This window comes from Stegostoma tigrinum, chromosome 7 (assembly GCF_030684315.1).
Source record: "Stegostoma tigrinum isolate sSteTig4 chromosome 7, sSteTig4.hap1, whole genome shotgun sequence".
Classification (NCBI taxonomy): domain Eukaryota; kingdom Metazoa; phylum Chordata; class Chondrichthyes; order Orectolobiformes; family Stegostomatidae; genus Stegostoma; species Stegostoma tigrinum.
The window spans coordinates 50768343-50787001 of record NC_081360.1 but is presented as its reverse complement, the minus strand read 5'-3'; the positions used below and the strand labels follow the sequence as shown (position 1 = coordinate 50787001).

The window sequence follows — 18659 nt, the reverse complement described above, 5'->3', positions numbered from 1 at the left end:
ATTAATTCTCCTCCTCCAGATACAGTATCCTTGACTTTGTGCAACCTTAGTTGGATACAATACTTTCTCCAATCATTTATAAATATTGTGCATGGCATATGTGGACATGAAAGCATTTGAAATCATGTTAATTTATAATCTGTTTAATACATGATTGAATTTAGTAAGCATTGCCCTGAGATGTTGCAGGGACTTCAGAGTAAAGAAAAACTGCTCAAAACAGACCTGGTGTGCTTCTAACAATTTCTACAAGGATGGCACTACATATTTATACTTGAACTGGGGAAGAACTAGTTATCGCACAGTTTCTGGATTTAAAGATTTTTTTTAAAACTGAGAGAAGAACATGCACTTTCTTGGAAATTAGGCTAAAAGTTAAATGTAAATGGTAATCCACCTGCTGAATACAAAGTGATGTTTGGAAAATTACCAAAGTTTAAGAGCTACTGTTCATTGCCTTTAACTGCTGGAAACTCTCTTTGGAAGAGACTAATGGCTGCCCTTTCTGATCTTAGTCTCTGCTTCACAAACCTAGAGAATGAGGGGTGAGGTGGGGGCGGGGGGAAGAGACTGCCAAAGCTTAAAGTATCTATCTTCCTGCCTTGATTAGAACTTAAGCATGATAAATTTCCAAGTTATTTGAATACCTGTAAACCCTGACAGTGAATTGTATTCACGAAAGACTTGGAACTCACTTTGATTATAGTAAAGAAACAACCCAGTGGCCTGAGACTTCATTAACAATTTTTCCGGACTATAGTCGAGAAACATGTTTTCATTTTACCCTTTTATGAGCCTCATCTGTCCTCTTTTGATTTGTACTGTGATATTTTAATAGCTCAGACTGAAAAAATTAACTCTCTGCAATATCCATGTTCCTTAAGTTTTTAAACTGTTGGGGAACTGCTTTCAGTTTTGTCTGTCTGGGTGGAGTGTAGGTGTGGTCATCAAACAGTCAATGCCAAGTGTGACAAGGAATTGGGAAGCTACAGACTTCCAATATTAGAGATGAAATAAGTTAAGAACATCAATAAAGCCACAACATTAATGTGAAGGACAGAACATAGGTGATCAAATCCAAACATTCACATTAATGGTGTGGCTCATGGACTAGAGGGGCTTGATACTAGAATAAGAATACAGCACAAGAACAGGTCCTTTGGCCCTCCAACCCTGTGTTGATGCATTTTACCATTCCCCATTAAAACTGTCTTTAGGAGGGCCACTGTCCTCTCTTCCCTTCCAGTTTCCTATCTGGAATGCTGCTATTGTGTCTGCTTCCACAACCTTCTCAGGCAAGATGTTTCAGGTGCTCACCACACTTTATATGAAAAATGTGCCTTAGACATCTCCCACCTTGCATCTGTCTTGCCAAGTAACTGACCCCTCCACGATGGGGGGAAAAAGCTTCATACTTTTTACTCCATCCAGACACTTTGCAATCTTTTAAACTTCTCAGGTCACCCTTCAATTTCCTGCATTCCTGCAAAAACAAAAACAGTCTAGCCAATATCCTGGTAAGCCTCTTCTGTACCACTCCAAAGCATCCAGATCCTGCTGGTAGCAGTGACCAGAGCTGTACATGACATTCCAAGTATGGCCTAACAAGTTCTGGCAAAGATGTGCCCTAACTTTTCTATCCTTATACTCACTGACTTAAGCTTTTTAAAATACCTCTTATCTACCTGTGCTACCACCTTCAGAGATCTATGTATCAATGATCCTAAGAGTTCTGCCATTCTCTATGATCTCCACCCTGTAGTTGACCTTCCAAAATGCACCACCTCACACTTGACCCGATCTCTATCCTCTGACAATGCTTCTCACTATCCACAACTCCACCAATCTTTGCATCATCTGCAAACTTACGAAATAGCCAAATTTTCCTCCAAATCATACAGGTTCCAGCACTGTTCCCTGTGGAACACTAGTCACAACTCTCTATTCCAAAAAGTATCCTTCCACCGTTACCCTCCATCTCCTATAACTAAGCCAGATCACCCCTAATACCCTGTGACTTCACCTTTTGTACCAGGCTGCTATGAGGGACCTTGTAAAAGGCTTTACTGAAGCCCAAGTAGACAACATCAACCACTTTTCCCGCAATCAAGTTTGAGGCAAAAACCTCACCAGCACGAGACAATACTGTGTATCCTAATAAGTCCACTTGTTTCTAAATGCATGCAGACCTTGTTCCTGAGAACCTTTTTCCAATAATTTCCTACTATTGATTTGAGACGCTGACCTATTTCTAGGATTATCTCTGCAACCCTTCTCAAACAGGACAACATTGGCCACAGGTGAGGCCTCAAAAGGACTGGAGAATAGCCAAAGAGGATACAAAAGATGTCTTTCAATGCTCCAGCAATTTGCTCTCTTACCTCCCTCCATACTCTGCAGTAGATCCCATCAGGACCCAGGGACTCATCTCTCTACTAGTGTAATCTCTTCCTCCCAATTGTAACAGCACTAATGCAGGTTATGTTCCTGTAACCTGCAAATTTTGCAGTAATATAACAAACCTCAAATGTTTAAATGAAATAAACTTATTTATTTAACCAGGCCAAAAAGGTGAATGAGGTTTGAAGAACCCACAAAATATGGTAGCAAGTGGGTCTGACTGCAATGCAGTGAAGAGTTGTGATGCACCATTTCTAAATTGTGCGATTGAGGTGAAATTAGCAGTTATGATTTCAAGACAAGCCTGGGGAAAACTTGTATTAGTTACTTGAAGGTTAAGACAAACAGATACGGCTAACACAAACTACGCAACATCATTGCAACACTCAACATAGAATATTTCACAGAATAACAAAGCATTTTGGACTGGACAGAAATTGTGCAAAACTAGAAGCCTGCAGCTCTAAGGCAGAAGTACAGGATACATTGTGAGGTGGTGGTCTGTAGAAATGGCACAGTCTGATTTGCACTAGGAGCCCCAACAGACGTTGTGAAGTACGTGAAACTCTCAAAAATCTTTTTTCAAAAAGGGGAAAACAGTAAAATATGTAATAATTTAAGTTGTAGCTCTGATCAAGCATTGCCATCATTGTGTGGATACCATTAGGCAGGGCTACAAGAACAAAATTAAGGGAACCACAGAAGAAAGCCTGTATATTATGGGAGCAGAGAGCAGAGGACACTGTTAACCGAAGCCACTTAAAGCCACAGCAGGTCCAGCAGCATCTTAGGAGCAAAAAAAACTGTCGTTTCAGGCCTGGATTGGTCCAGGCCCATAAGGTCAGCTTTTGTGCTCCTAAGATGCTGCTTGGCCTGCTGCGTTCATCCAGCTCCACATTTTGTTATCTCGGATTATCCAGCATCAGCAGTTCCCATGATCTCTGACCACTTAAGGCATACAACTGTTAGACAATTTTTAATAGTACATGATGCCTTCCTAATAAGGAAGTGTCTTCAAAAGAAACAGAGGACAATGCAGCAGTCTTCACAAAGCTCCAAAATGCAGGAGAACCACCATTACTGCAGCAGAAAAATAAAAAATTGAATGCCAATTCATATCTGTCAAGACACCTCTTAAACATTACTACTAATGTATCTGCCTCTACCACCACCTTTGGCAGTGCATTCCAGGCATTTACCACCCTCTCACATCTTAAACTTACGTGCCCTAGTAACTGACATTTCCACCCTGGGACTGTCCCTACCTCTCAGTTTTGTAAACTTCTACCAGATCGCCCCTCGTTGGTCAAGTGAAAACAATCCAAATTTGCCCAATCTTTCCTTTGTAGCTAATAGCCTCCAAAAATAGACAACATCCGAGTAAACTGTTTCTGTAACCTTTCCAAAGCCTCCACATTCTTCTGGTAGTGTGGAAACCAGAACAAGATGCTATTTCAAATGTGGCCCAACCAAAAAGTTCTATACAGCTGTGATGCAACCTGTCAATGTTTATACGCTACGCCCTGACTGACGAAGGCAAGCATACCATATGCCTCCTTGACCACCTTATCCACAATCGGGGAACTATGGGCCTGTACACTAGATCCTTCTCTAATGTTGATATTACTGAGGTTCTACCATATGCCGTATACTTGTCTCCTGTATGAGACCTCACATTCATTGAGAATTTCACCCACTTCCTCCTCCGTGCATAAATTCCTACTTTCATCCTTGAGGGGACCTACCCTTTCCCTAGCTACCCTCTTGCCAAAGATGTTTCATGGTCCCTTTCAGCTCTCCTAATTCCTTGTTTGAGTTGTTTCCTACTATCTTTGTATTTTTAGAAGACTCATTCTGTTTTCAGTGTCGTAAACCTTATGTATGCCTCCTTTTAAACTCTCGTCATCCAAGGTTACTGAATCATGCCATCCTTATACTTCATTTTCACAGGAACAAGCTTTGTCCTAATCAACTGGCCTATAAAAGGTTCCCTCATGCCAGATGCAGATTTCCCTTCAAACAGCTGCCCCAGTCTTCATTCCTCAGTTCCAGCCTAGTAAGTGGTAGTTCGTCTTCCCCCAGTTTAGCACTTTCATCCAAAAACACTTTATTTTTATCCATAAGTTCCTTAACTTTTGGAACTACAGTCATTGTTCCCAAAATGCTCCCCATCAAAATTTCAACCACCAGGCAAGGCTCATTCCCCAATTACCAGGTCTTGTAAATAGTCCAGCATGGGAAGGGACTGTGCACTTGGATTTTTTTTTAAAAAACACTGACAGGCCTAACAAACTGGCCCCCAATCCTCCAACCCCAACCAATTGAAGCCCCTGACACTAATCGAATCCCAGTCACTATAGCAAAAGTTAAAATCACAGTGTAACAAACTGTTGCTTTCACATTTTCCATGATCTGTTCACACATCTGTTCCCCTATCACCCACAGATTGTTGGAAAGTCTGTAGTGCAACCCCAAAGTAATTGCACTCTTGTTCCTGAGCTCTATGTATATGGCCTTGCTAGATCAGCCCTCCAAAATGACTTCACTCAGTACAGCTGTGATATTCCCCCTAAACAGTAATGCAACACCCCCCTCCTCTTTCACATACCTCCTCTACACCTGAAGCATCTACATCCCAGAAAGTTAAGCTGCCATTCTTGTTCCTCTCTCAACCAAGTCTCTGTAAAGAGCTACAGCGTCACAGTTACAAGTATTAATCCCTGCTCTAAGTTAATCTGTTTTACTGGTCACAATCCTCGTAATAAAACAAATACACTTTCAAACCACCTGTCCCCCTGTATTCAGTAACCTTGCCCTGGTTTTTTCTTCCTTAGTCTTATTGGCCTTAGTCTCAGGCTTCTCCTCGGTCATTTTACTTGCTGGGCTACGGCTGTGACTCCCTTCCCCCCTACCATACAAGTTTTAATGCTCCTAAAATGCATTAGCAAACGTTCCTGGCAAGAGCCCCTCCAGTTTAGGTGCAATCTACCGCCTTGTAAGACATCCCAGTCATCCACATGCCTGAAACTCTGCCTCCTTCGTTAGACATGCAGCTGAACTGTGCTTTCTTCCGATTCCTAGCTTGAGTGGCACAGGGCACAGGAAGTAATCCTGAGGTTGTGAACCTAGAGGTCCTTTTTTTCAACTTCCTTGACCTCCCTTTACAGAACCTCATCTCTTTTTCTGCATATGTCAGTGGTACCAATTATGGAGCACGACCTCTGGCTGCTCACCTACCCCTTCAGGATATCATGGGCTTGCTCAAAGGCATGCTTAACCCTGGAATCAGTGAGGCAACATCATCCTGAAGTCTCATTTGCCCACAGAAACGCCTATCTGTGCTCCTGGCTATAGACTGCAACCCTTCCTGCTGTACAAACAGTGTTAATTGCGGTGCCACTGACCTGGCGGCTGCTGCTGCTGCTTTCCCTTGAGAGGCTATCCCATCCAAAAAAGTTTCCAATAGAGTATACTTGTTTGGGAGGGAATAGCCAAGGGGACTCTTGCACTGCCTTTCCACAATTACTCATCTTCCTGGTGGCAGGGTTCTCCTGCCATTGTGAAGCTTATCAACAAAAATCAACTTTATCAACTACAAACAAACAATAATCCAGGAATCAATTACATAACTGTACCCCCTAGTCACCAAACTCACGTCTGTCACTCTCACTAATCCTAAATACTAAAACAGGAGATCAACAAATAAATACATTTTTGCATACAGGTGCAAGTATAACAGGCATTGTTGTCGCTCATTGGGTGTGGGGGGGTAAACGAAACATTTGATAAATTCCGAAAAAGGTGTTGAAAGCCTCTGACCATTATTTCAGAACAGGTAAATTCTTAAGTCCAAGATTCAATAAATCAATACAGCAACCAGTGAATTCATAGATTATTTAATTCATAATCTCTGCCAGCTAGTGGCGAGATGCAACAATGGCGATGTGAAGACACAATTTTTAAGAGATTGGGTTACTGTAAGCATTACAGATGAGTCTTTGGATTATATTAAATCTGGCAAAGAAAAACCAACTTTAAACCAAGGCAGAGATAATGGGAACTGCAGATGCTGGAGAATTCCAAAATAATAAAATGTGAGGCTGGATGAACACAGCAGGCCAAGCAGCATCTCAGGAGCACAAAAGCTGACGTTTCGGGCCTAGACCCTTCATCAGAGAGGGGGATGGGGAGAGGGAACTGGAAGAAATAGGGAGAGGGGGGGAGGCGGACCGAAGATGGAGAGAGTGTAGGTGGGGAGGTAGGGAGGGGATAGGTCAGTCCAGGGAAGACGGACAGGTCAAGGAGGTGGGATGAGGTTAGTAGGTAGGAGATGGAGGTGCAGCTTGGGGTGGGAGGAAGGAAGAACAGGTTAGGGAGGCAGAGACAAGGTTGGACTGGTTTTGGGATGCAGTGGGTGGTGGGGGGGGGGGGGGGGGAAGAGCTGGGCTGGTTGTGTGGTGAGGTGGGGGGAGGGGACGAACTGGGCTGGTTTAGGGATGCAGTAGGGGAAGGGGAGATTTTGAAACTGGTGAAGTCCACATTGATACCATATGGCTGCAGGGTTCCCAGGCGGAATATGAGTTGCTGTTCCTGCAACCTTCGGGTGGCATCATTGTGGCACTGCAGGAGGCCCATGATGGACATGTCATCAAGAGAATGGGAGGGGGAGTGGAAATGGTTTGCGACTGGGAGGTGCAGTTGTTTTTTGCGAACTGAGCGGAGGTGTTCTGCAAAGCGGTCCCCAAGCCTCCGCTTGGTTTCCCCAATGTAGAGGAAGCCGCACCGGGTACAGTGGATGCAGTATACCACATTGGCAGATGTGCAGGTGAACCTCTGCTTAATGTGGAATGTCATCTTGGGGCCTGGGATGGGGGTGAGGGAGGAGGTGTGGGGACAAGTGTAGCATTTCCTGCGGTTGCAGGGGAAGGTGCAGGGTGTGGTGGGGTTGGAGGGCAGTGTGGAGCGAACAAGGGAGTCACAAGGAACATTTCTTAAGGCACAAAAGATATACCAGATAAGCTAATGCCGCAGGAAAGACAGACACCAGATAGTATAAGTCCTTGCTAATATTGTACATGTGCAGGAAAGAAACTTCACAGGCATGAATAGTGCCCAGCTTTTAATGTCAAATGCCATTATTGTAAGAAAGTAGGTCACTTTCAGAAAACATACTAAAAACAGGACACAGCCACAGAAACTCAAAAGATCAAAGAACAGCTTGCACAGAGTTAAATGAGGTAGAACTGACTTCACCAGAAGGTAGGTACAAAGCTTTCCTGAGCAAAATCGATCAGATCAAACAATTTGGCATGCAGTCTTTTATATCAATGGGCATCTCTTAAATTTCAAGTTAGAAACAGGAGCAAGTATCACAGTATTGTCAGATAGAGAGAGTCTTCCTTGAAAAACCCTGCTTACAGCTGACAGAGGTTTAGCTTTTTGGTTCAGGGGTCATCACATTGAACTTTGAAAGTATGCTACCTCCAATTCTGTAACATAGGGAACACTAAATACTGAAACTTTCATACACTTCACAAACAAAAATTCTCTTCATAGAAGTCATGCATTGGCTTCACCTTCATTCAAAAGATGGAAGAGATTAAACAAGAGAAGGTCAAGGGAAAACCAGTTGAAAATTTTGCTGACTCTGCAAGCTCATGATGGTACCCAAATGAAAAGCAGCATCTTCTGAGACAGAGGCAATAAGAACTACAGATGCTGGAGAATCCGAGATAACAAGGTGTACAGCTGAATGAACACAACAGGCCAAGAAGCATCTTAGGAGCAGGAAAGCTGACGTTTTGAGCCTAGACCCTTCATCAGAAATGGGGGAGGCAGATCGGCAGAGAGGAGACAGACAAGTTAAAGAGGCGGGGATGGAGCCAGTCAAGTATGAGTGTAGGTGGGGAGGAAGGGAGGAGATAGGTCAGTCCAGCGAGGATGGACAGATCATCCAGTTCAACAACTTGTTATCGCTTGAGATATGCTAGGTTGGATTTTAAAAAATTGTTTCATTCTGCAAATTAGATAGAAAGCTAGACTATAGTGGATTGGCTGATATATTTTCCACCACTATCAAAACTAAAGTTCAGATTCCAAATGGCAACAAAGTTTCAGAAGTGTAAACAAATAAGCAGCAGCTGAATCCTCAACACCACTTGAGAGAATATGGAAGCATCTGCGACAGATATGAGGCAGACTGCCAAGCTGCAGAGTACAGAACTCTCTCCTCCAAATTCAAGACTGCCATGAGGCCGAGTTGATTGTGAAGAACACAATTCAAACAAAATGTCCAAGCCCCTCATTTTTAAAAACAAACTTCCAACAAGAATAAAGCGATCACATCAACAAGAATGAATTTCCAGGTAACAGGAAAGTAAACAAATTGGTTTAATCAATAACTTGATTGTTAAGGGAAGGATAAAACCCAATGTATAAATCAGAAAGTGAAATAATATGCCTACCTATCTCAGCAAAGATACACAGGCTGAAGGAGAACCAAATTCTGTTGCCACAGTTTTGAGATGTGCTGCAGACAACCCCACCACAGACACCACTCAAAACAGACAAACTATATGCAAAAAATCCAAGCTACTGCAAAGAAAGAAAATCAACTACTCTAGCAATAATTATAACAACTATACAGAATGGATGTACATCACCAAAGTTCTCCATGAAAGAAACGCAAGAGGTTAAAGAACTTTCAATTCAAGACAGAACCACAGACCTCAGACCATCATGAAGACAATCTAAGTTAATAATCTATCCAGACAAAATACAATGCTTTCAAAGTCTGCAGAGAACGGATTCAGACCTGAATAGCGAAACCCGCAGATTGTCTGAATCTGTAAAGTCAAAGACTTGTAGTGGTAAATGCTAACACATACTTTTAATGATTAGACTGTTATAGATTTTAAGGGGAATAAAGACATGGGAGATGCTCTATGGATCTGTTAGGGTTAAAATTTGATTGAGTACAGCAAGCACTACACACTGCGATGCAGTCTTGGGGACTTGATGAGGATAGAGGAGCTTGTAAGTGATGGGTCTGGGCTAGTGTGCTCCTACAGCATCTGCCGTAATGTTGGTCATATTCATGTAACCCATAACTGGTTACGATGATGCAATAAACTTCAGATTTTACTTAAATAGACTTTTCCAGTTAAATCCAAAAGGTGGATATCCTCGTCCCCACACTAGGCCGCCTTAGCAAAATGGCAAGTTGAAGTCCTAAAATAAAATCGGTGGAGAGCACCAACTGTCATACCTTGCTGATCAAAGTAGCAAACCTTTATCCAGACAACTTGCATCCTCCCAAACTAATGTAACCTAAAAGGCTAGCTCAAATTCGGATCCCTCATTTTTGGCAGGAATCACCTTTTTGCCCCTCTTTATTCAATCAAAGATGTGGACGTCGTTGGCCAGGCAGTGTTTATTGTCCATCCCCAATTGCCCAAAGGGCAGTTCAGAGTCAACCACATTGCTGTGGGTCTGGGGTCGCATGTAGCCCTGACCAGGTAAGGATGGCAGTTTCCTTCCCTAAAGGGCATTGATGAACCAGATGGGTTTTTCCAACATAATGACAATTAATCCATTGTCAATTGAGAGTCATAATTCCAGATTTTATTGAATTCAAGTTCTACCATCTGCCGTGGCAGGATTCACACCCAAGTCCCTAAAACGTTATCTGGGTCTCTGGATTAAGAGTCCAGCAATAATACCACAAGGTCATCGCCTCCCCCGAAACAGGTGCAGAGAACTACTCAAACACCTTCTTGAAGATTATATGTATGTATATTTATCTATAATATACACAAAACATAATTTAAATAAAATGTAAAACATCCATATTTCTTTACCTAATTTTTTACTGAGCACCTGAAAAGCTTTGAAATTAATCACGTCATAACCTGCCCTTTGAGCCATTCTGGCTCTGATCAGCTAATACATGTTCAAATGTTCATTGGAGATTTAGCTAATCTATGCCCATTATTTTCTCCACTACTTACTTTTTAAATTATACCGATATTAATAATTTCCTCTCGATTTAGTTTTATATTCTGTTTGATCATGAGACTTGGGTAAGGTGCTCATGGAAGCACAAGTGTGCATGTGCTACAGCCCAGGTAAGGACCACAATTCAAATTGTTGTCTCTGACTTGAAAAAGCAGAATCTTTCATTAAAAACATTGAGAATTTCTGAATGTTTCACTGAATTTCTAAGAAACAGATTATTTCATAACAGTTAGTTTAGATCCTGTGATTTAAGTACCCAAGTTTGTACAGACAAAAAGAAATAAGACAAAATATATGGTGTGATTCAAACGACCTTTTGTTGCAGAGGCAGGCTTCTGGTCAAGATACTAGTGTGGTGGATAACATTCTTTAAAATATGGAGTTGTTTTTCTGGAGTACATTCATCCACCAGATGATTGCCATATGAGATGGGGGAATTTTTGATGGTATTTTAGAAAGAACAAAAAACTATTAAAAAAAACTAAATTCAAAAGAAGAAAATGGTGCCTAAATGCTTCATCAATAAAGGAATACTGCCAGAAATATCATTTACCAAAAAGATTTCTCCAGATATAATGGGAAAATATAACTGTTGACATTAGGAATATCACTGTTATTTAAAAGGACCACTTTTCATTGCAGCAACACAGCTGAAAAAACTTTAAATGAAAGCATTTCTGTTGTTAACTCACCCGCAATGATTCCATGTAAGATTTATGACAGTCAATATGTAAAGTGTGTCCACATGTTTGAACATACACACCACCCTCCCAACCGATGGAGACTGACTGCAGGCAAGAACTCTACATAAAGAGAAATTGTGAACAAAAGTTTAGTGCATAAAGTTTCATATTATACGTTGACAAAATAAAACTACAAATGAACTGTAGAAGCAAAGTTATCATGACAATATATATTCATTCATGGGATTAGGGCATCACTGGTAAGGTAGCTTTTATTGCCCATCCCTAATTGCCCAGAGGGCATTGCTGCAGATCTGGAGTCACATATAGGTCAGACCAGATAAGGATGGCAGTTTCCTTCCCTAAAGGATATTAGTGAACCAGATGGGATTTCCTGACAATAAACAATGGATTCACAGTCATCATTAGATTCTTAACTCCAGATATTTACTGAATTCAAATTCCACCATCTGCCATGGCAGGATTTGAACCCAGGTTCGCAGAACATTATCTGGGTCTCTAGATTAAAACGGTCCAGTGATAATACCAGTACGCAAGCACCTCCCCATATATTACAATGGATATCACAAAAAAATCATACAGGAGACAGTTACAGGAAAGAAAGTGTAAAAAATTAATTTCTTTTCATGTACTTTTTTGTTTGGAACTGCTTATTTATTGAATTTTCCAGTTAAATTGATGAAACTTCTTGCAAATTTAAGTATCATGCAACTAAAAAGATCCAAATCAAAAGAAATAATAAAAACACAAGTTACAACTATTACAATGCTGCCATCTACAGACTATTCTGTGCTTCTGCTTAAAACATTTCAAAAATCCACAATTGAAGGCAAATTGATTTAGCACTGGAAAACACTATCATGGGCTGTCATTTATATCATGCAATGAGATTCTGATTGCTGTCAGTTAAACATTTTATTCCCATTTGTTTTACGTTTAAAAGTTGACGGTGTGTTAATCATGTTGTTCGACCGTTGTTTCAGAAATTTATATTTACTTGGAGCTTAATTTTCATCAGTGTCCATTTTAATCCAAAGCCAGTTTGCAATTTAAAAATACAAATCACCAGAGGAAATAGTTTTCAGAATTGTTCAATGATTGTACAATAGAAATCATTCTATGAAACACTAAGATGACTAAAACTATTACCTCAGTTTCTACTTCAGACTCAGCCTGCCTCAGTACCAACTCCATCCTGCCAACACTCCTCAAATAACCAGTCTGGGTTCGATTTTGATGGAAGGCTGCTAAATAAGGGCAAGAGCCTATGGTGTTAGGGACAAGGTACTGGCACAGACAGAGGATTGGCTGACTGGCAGAAAGCAGAGAGTACATATAAAAGGGGTCACTTCCAGCATGGCAGCCAGTGACCACTGAAGTTCCCGCAGGGATCCATGTTGGGACCGTGACTATTCACATTAGACATTAACAATTTGGACAAAAGAACCAACGACATTGTTTCTAAGTTGCAGATAACACAATACAGGTGGAAAGGCAGTAGTGCTCAGGAAGTAGGAAGGCAGCACAAGGACTCGAACAGGCTAGGAGTGTGGGCAAGGAAGAGGCAGATGGAATACAAATTTGGGCAAGTGTGAGGTCATGTACATTGGGAGGAAGAATAAGGGTGTAGATTATTTTCTAAACAGGAAAAGGATTAGGAAAGCTAAAGCAAAGGAACTTGGGAATCCTGATTCAGGATTCTCTTAAGGTTAACGAGCAGGTTCAGTTGGCAATTACCAAGGAAACAGCAATGTTAGCATTCATTTCAAGAGGGCTAGAATACGAAAGCACTGATATACTGAAGATGTACAAAGCTCCGGTGAGACCACATTTGCAAATTTTGTGAGCAGTTTTAGATCCAATATTTAAAGGACACACTGGCATTGGAGGGAGTCCAGAAGAGGTTTACAAGAATAGTCCCTGGGATAAAGGGTCTGTCATTTTCGGAGAAGTTGAGGTCTCCGGATCTGTACTCAATGGAGTTCAGAAGGATGAAGGGGGAATCTGATTGAAACCTACAAAATATTGAGAGGTCTGGATAAAAAGTGGATGTGGAAAAGATGTTTCCACTAGCAGGAGAGACTACAACCCAAGGGCATAGCCTCAGAGTGAAGGGACAACCCTTTCAAACTGAGATGAGGAGGAATTTCTTCAGCCAAAGGGTAGTGAATATGTGGAACTCATTGCCACATAAGGCTGTGGAGGCCAAGTCATTAAGGGTATTTAAGACAGACAGAGAGGTTCATGATTGATAAGGGGGATCAAGGGTTACAGGGAGAAGGCAGGAGAATGCGGTAGATAAACAAGTCCATAGTGATCGACTGGTAGACCAGACTCATGATGCCATATGGCCTAATTCTGCTCCATTATCTTATGGTCTCATGTTCTTACAGACTGGATCCCAAGAATGACTTTTGTTCGTATATGCATACAATTTTTAAGCCCTTTTTTTCTATTTCCTAATATTATCCACATTCAAATGCGTCTTACTTGCTGATACTGTTTTATGCCTTTACCAATACTAGACTTGATAATCCCTTGCAATTGTTGGCTGGTCTCCCACATTCTAACCTACAGAAATATGAAGTCATTTGAAACTCTTCAGTCTGTGTCCTGACTCTCAAAATCCAGTTCACTTACCACTGCGTTTTCACTGATCTATATTGGCTCCCATTCAAGCAGCACCTTGACTTTAAGATTTTAATTCTCATTTTCGAATCACTTTGAGGTTGTGCTTTTCGCTGCCTAGGCCAGAAGTTTGAGATTACCTCCTTAAAACTCTCTAGCCCTTTACATCACTTTCTCATTTAAGATACTTCTTAGAACCCAACTCATATTTTTTGATCACTTGATTGAACATCCCCTTATGTGTCAATGTCATCTTTTGCTTTATAATGTTCTTGTGAAGCACAATGGGGTATTTTACAATATTAAAGTCACTATACTGATCTAATATGATCTTACATTGAAACTTTATCCATTAATGAACTGTACAACATACATGCTAATGTTTCTTTAGTTTTAGATTATAAAGTTAAGGGAGGAAGATTTATCACCAGTTACATACAGAAGACCACCATGTTTGCCTCAAAGTATCTACATCCCAGGCCCGAAAAGTAGATCACCAGTTGGTGTTAAATTTTAGCAGTGTGTGTTAACTTGAGTATACAAAAAGGAGATAACACCTATTTAACTTACTACAGCTGGAACAGCATATCAGAAGAAAAATCATGTATCTGGACACCAATTTTCACATGAATGTTATGTTAACCTAAAGGAACACCTCAGTCCATACTTACCCTCCCTATACCACATCTCACATCAGGATCACGAAGAGGACAGAACGTATTATCATCTCATCATCAGGCCTAAGTCAATACCATTGTGCAAAACAATGTATATGTCAAGAGAAGGCTAATTCACCACGCTATTTTCCACCCTAGTCATAACTTGAATAAGGAATAGAATAGACCCATTCTTTACACTGGACTCAATTTAGACCAACTTACGGACGTTACACAGTAATTGCAATTGAATGCGACAATCAATCATTCTATGTTTAAATTTAACTTAAAAAGTGAAAGCATATGGTTTTAACTCCAACAAATATGACACTCACATCCTTGAAGTACTGCTGTAAATCTGTGATCCTGACATCATGTGCAGTTCCACAGGTATCCTCAGGGAAAATTTGCTCTTCATCACTGGTTGGCAATTTCTTGGGTTCAGTGCTTCTACGACGATGCCCAAGGACTGCATTAAATTAACAAGTCAAAATTGTATGTTTAAATGTCAGAAGTCCAGTAACAAGAACATTACATACTTTCATTACACAATCTTTTCTATCGTATCCACGATATCCAAAATCTCAATATGAAATTAATAACAGCAATATTAATTTGGTCCAAAGCACATGAACATCATTTAAAGTAACAAGTTAAAATAATATCTGGGGGAATATGTTTTGCTTTAGGAAAAGAATCGGATTCCAGGGAAAATCAGGCAAGATGAGGAGTCCCCTAACAGTAAACACAAACGTGGGGCAACTATTGGTGCTTGTGATAACAGGATGGTAATAATCATGGGAGACTTGAATGGACATACAAACCAGTGATGACCAGTGGTAATAGACTTTAGACAATGGGTACAGGAGTAGGCCATTCGGCCCTTCAAGCCAGCACCACCGTTCCTTATGATCATGACTGATCATCCACAATCAGTACCCTGTTCCTGCCTTAACCGCATAACCCTTGGTTCCACTATCTCTAAGAGCTCTATCCATCTCTTTCTTGAAAGTATCCAGAGACTTGGCCTTCACTGCATTCTGGGACCGGAGGATTCCATATATCCACCAGTCTCTGGGTGAATACATTTTTCCTCAACTCTGTTCTAAATGGCCTACCCCTTCGGGTATGGCAGGAGGATTGAGTTTAAGAGCTGCAAGGTTATGCTGCGGCTCTATAAAACACCGATGGGCCGAATGGCCTTACGTCCACTCCTATGTCTTACGGTCTTATCAAGAGCTGTGGGGAGCGTGCAGGGAAGTGGGGTTGAAATGCCCATCAGCCATGATTTAAATAGCAGAGTGGACTTGATGGGCCGAATGGCCTTTCTTCCACTCCTATGTCTTATGGTCTTATGGTTAGACCACACTTGGAATATTGTGTTCAGTTTTGGTCACCTCATCACAGGCAGGATGTGCAAGCTTTAGAGAGGGCACAGAGGAGATTTACCAGGATGCTGCCTGGACTGGAAGGTAGGTCTTATGAGGAAAGATTGAGGGAGCTAGGGTTTTTCCCTCATTGGATTGAAGAAGGATGAGAGGTGACTTGATAGAGGTGCACAAAATGAGAGGCATAGAGTGAACACAGAGACTTTTTCCCAGAGCAGAAGGGACTATCATGAGGGAACATAATTTTAAGGTGATTGGAGGAATGTATAGGGAAGATGTCAGAGGTAGGTTCTTTACACAGTGTGGTGTGTGCATGGAATGTACTGCCAGTAGTGATAGTAGAGTCAGATACATTAGGGATATTTAAGTGACTCTGATAGGCACATAGATGATAGTAAAATGTAGGGTATGCAGGTTAGTTTGATCTTAGAGTAGGACAATAGATCAGCACAACATCGCTGGCTGAGGGGCCTGCATTGTGCTGTTATGTTCTATAAAAGAAGAATCATATTGGCAATAGAAACCTAGAATGAGATATTCACAGCATGTTTCCAAAAGAGTTTCTTAAAAGCAGCTCATACTAGAGTTGACCACAGAGCAATTTGTATTCCATTTGGTATTGTGTAACATGACAAGATTAAATAATGATCAGATCAAAGACATCCCTAGGTACTAGTGAATGCAATAGGATTGAATTTCACAATTATTTTGAAGGGGAGATAATTCGGGCTAAGACTGGTATTTTAAACCTACAAAGGACAACTATGTAGGCATGAAAGCTGACCTAGCTGAAATAAACTGGCATTCTAGGCCAAGAGATTGATCAATAAAGTGTACTGATCGACATTTAAAGGGATATTTCAGAATACTTAGAATAAACATATTCTTACTATAAAAGAAAAACGCTGAAGGGAGCAGATCAAAGAAGTTAGGAAATCATCAACTTAAGGAAAAAGCTGGTAACTGCTCAAAAATGAGCGGAAGATCAGCTGATTGGTCAGAATGTAAAGAATGGCAGGGAATGACTAAAGTATTAAATCAGGAGGACAAAGTTGAGAGTACAATAGGAAATTAGCTAGGATATTTAAAAATAGATAGCTGTACAAAGGACGAGTACTTAAAAATGAAAAGAGTACTGAGTGTTGGTCTTCCGGAGGGTCAGAAGTGGATACCGAAAACATTCAAAGCAATGGCAGTTAATAAGGATGTGGAAGGGAGGCAGGGATTTGGCAAAATTACAATTACCAGAGAAGTGGTAGTAAGTAAATTGATGGAGAGACAGGCTAACAGGTTTCTGACTCCATGGAGATAGCAAGGACAGCAAACTAGAGTCAGAGTCAATACAGCGTGGAGCTGGAGAAACACAGCAGGTCAGGCAGCAGAGGAGCAGAAAAGTCGACGTTTCGGGCCTAGACCCTTCATCAGATGAACTAGTAGTTGGCTTTAATTCTCAAAATTCCCTACATTCAGGTAATGTTCCATCAGGCTGGAAAGTAGCTAATGTAACACTTCTATTCAAGAATGGAAAGGGGCAGAAAAATGTAGAGATATCACCCAGTTAACTTGATGGCCATCACCGGGGAAGCTGTTGTGATCATTAAAGCAATTACAATTGTTCACTTTGATTAACTCAAGGTAATAAGCAAGAGTCAGCATGGTATTGTCAAAAGAAAATCACATTTAACCAATTTATTGGAGATCTTTGAAGTAGTAACATAGGCCATATATTTGGATTTCCAAAAAAGGACATTACTGTGGAAATCAAAAACTCATGATACATGGGTGTAATGTTATTATCATGGAAAGAAGAATTATTGACTACCAAGAAAATACAGAAGATGCAAAAATGAATCATCTTCTGATGGATGGGATGCGATGAGTGGAGTCCCACAGGGATCACCGTTGGATCCTCAACTTATACCAATGAACGAGATGAGGGTAAGAAAAGGTATGCCATCAAAACGCAGGGAAAACACCTAGATATCTTGGAAGGAGGTAGTAGGAACTGCCGATACTGGATTTTGAGATAACAAGGCGTGGAGCTGGATGAACACAGCAGGCCAGGCAGCATCAGAGAAGCAGGAAAACTGACATTTTGGGTCTGGACCCTTCTTCAGAACCACATCTTGAAAATGGTGCATACTTTTGGTGTCCTTATTTAAGGAAGGATGTAATTGCATGGGAGTAGGAGATTTACAAGCATGATACTTATAATGAATATTCCTATGAGGACTGATGGACAGACTGGGTTTGCTTCCACTGGAGTTTTAGAAGAGTAAGGGGTTACATGATTGGACTGTCTAAGCCCCTGAATAGTCTTGATACAGGTGGATGTGGCAAGGATGCCTTTTGTTGTGGATGACTCCAGAACCAGTGGGCCTGCTAAAATTAGCAGTCACTCTTGTCAGAACAAGATGAGATGTTTATTTTTAAAAAAACTCCAGAGGGCAGTGAGTGTGGCCAAGTTAAGATTTTAAGGCAGTGGCAGATAAACTCTTGTTTGGTAACGAAATCAAAGGGTAGATGGGAATGTGGAGTTCAAACCACAAACAGATCAACTATGTCATACTGAAAGGCACAGCAGGCTTGAGAGTCTCCTATCCTATATGTTCATATATTCTACATTGTTACAGCTAAGGAATGAACCACTGCATTCTCTTATAAATTTCCACTTACAGTAAATATTTTGAGTGGAATAGCAGTATTTAAATTTTCTTCAAGTCAGAGTTAGAACGAATTTTATCAACCACAGCATTCTAACAAAATTTAATAAGCATACATAATTTTGGCAGAAACTATTCAATAATATCTAACAACAATTCTCCAATAACTAAGCTTTCCAGGTACCAACCTAGAATAATTTTGTA

The 18659-nt window shown here is 40.8% G+C and overlaps 1 protein-coding gene across 4 annotated transcripts in view; it reads right to left on the bottom strand.

The window, feature by feature from the left end:
• ubr3 (ubiquitin protein ligase E3 component n-recognin 3) overlaps positions 1 to 18659 on the bottom strand; it is a 311396-nt gene that overhangs the window by 119188 nt on the left and 173549 nt on the right. For all 4 annotated transcript variants that reach the window (XM_048535342.2, XM_048535343.2, XM_048535344.2 and 1 more), the window contains 2 exons: positions 14740 to 14873; positions 11109 to 11219 (listed from right to left, as the gene is read on the bottom strand). In XM_048535342.2, coding sequence (XP_048391299.1) covers positions 11109 to 11219; positions 14740 to 14873 — 245 coding nt within the window. The remainder of the gene's footprint in view (positions 1 to 11108; positions 11220 to 14739; positions 14874 to 18659) is intronic.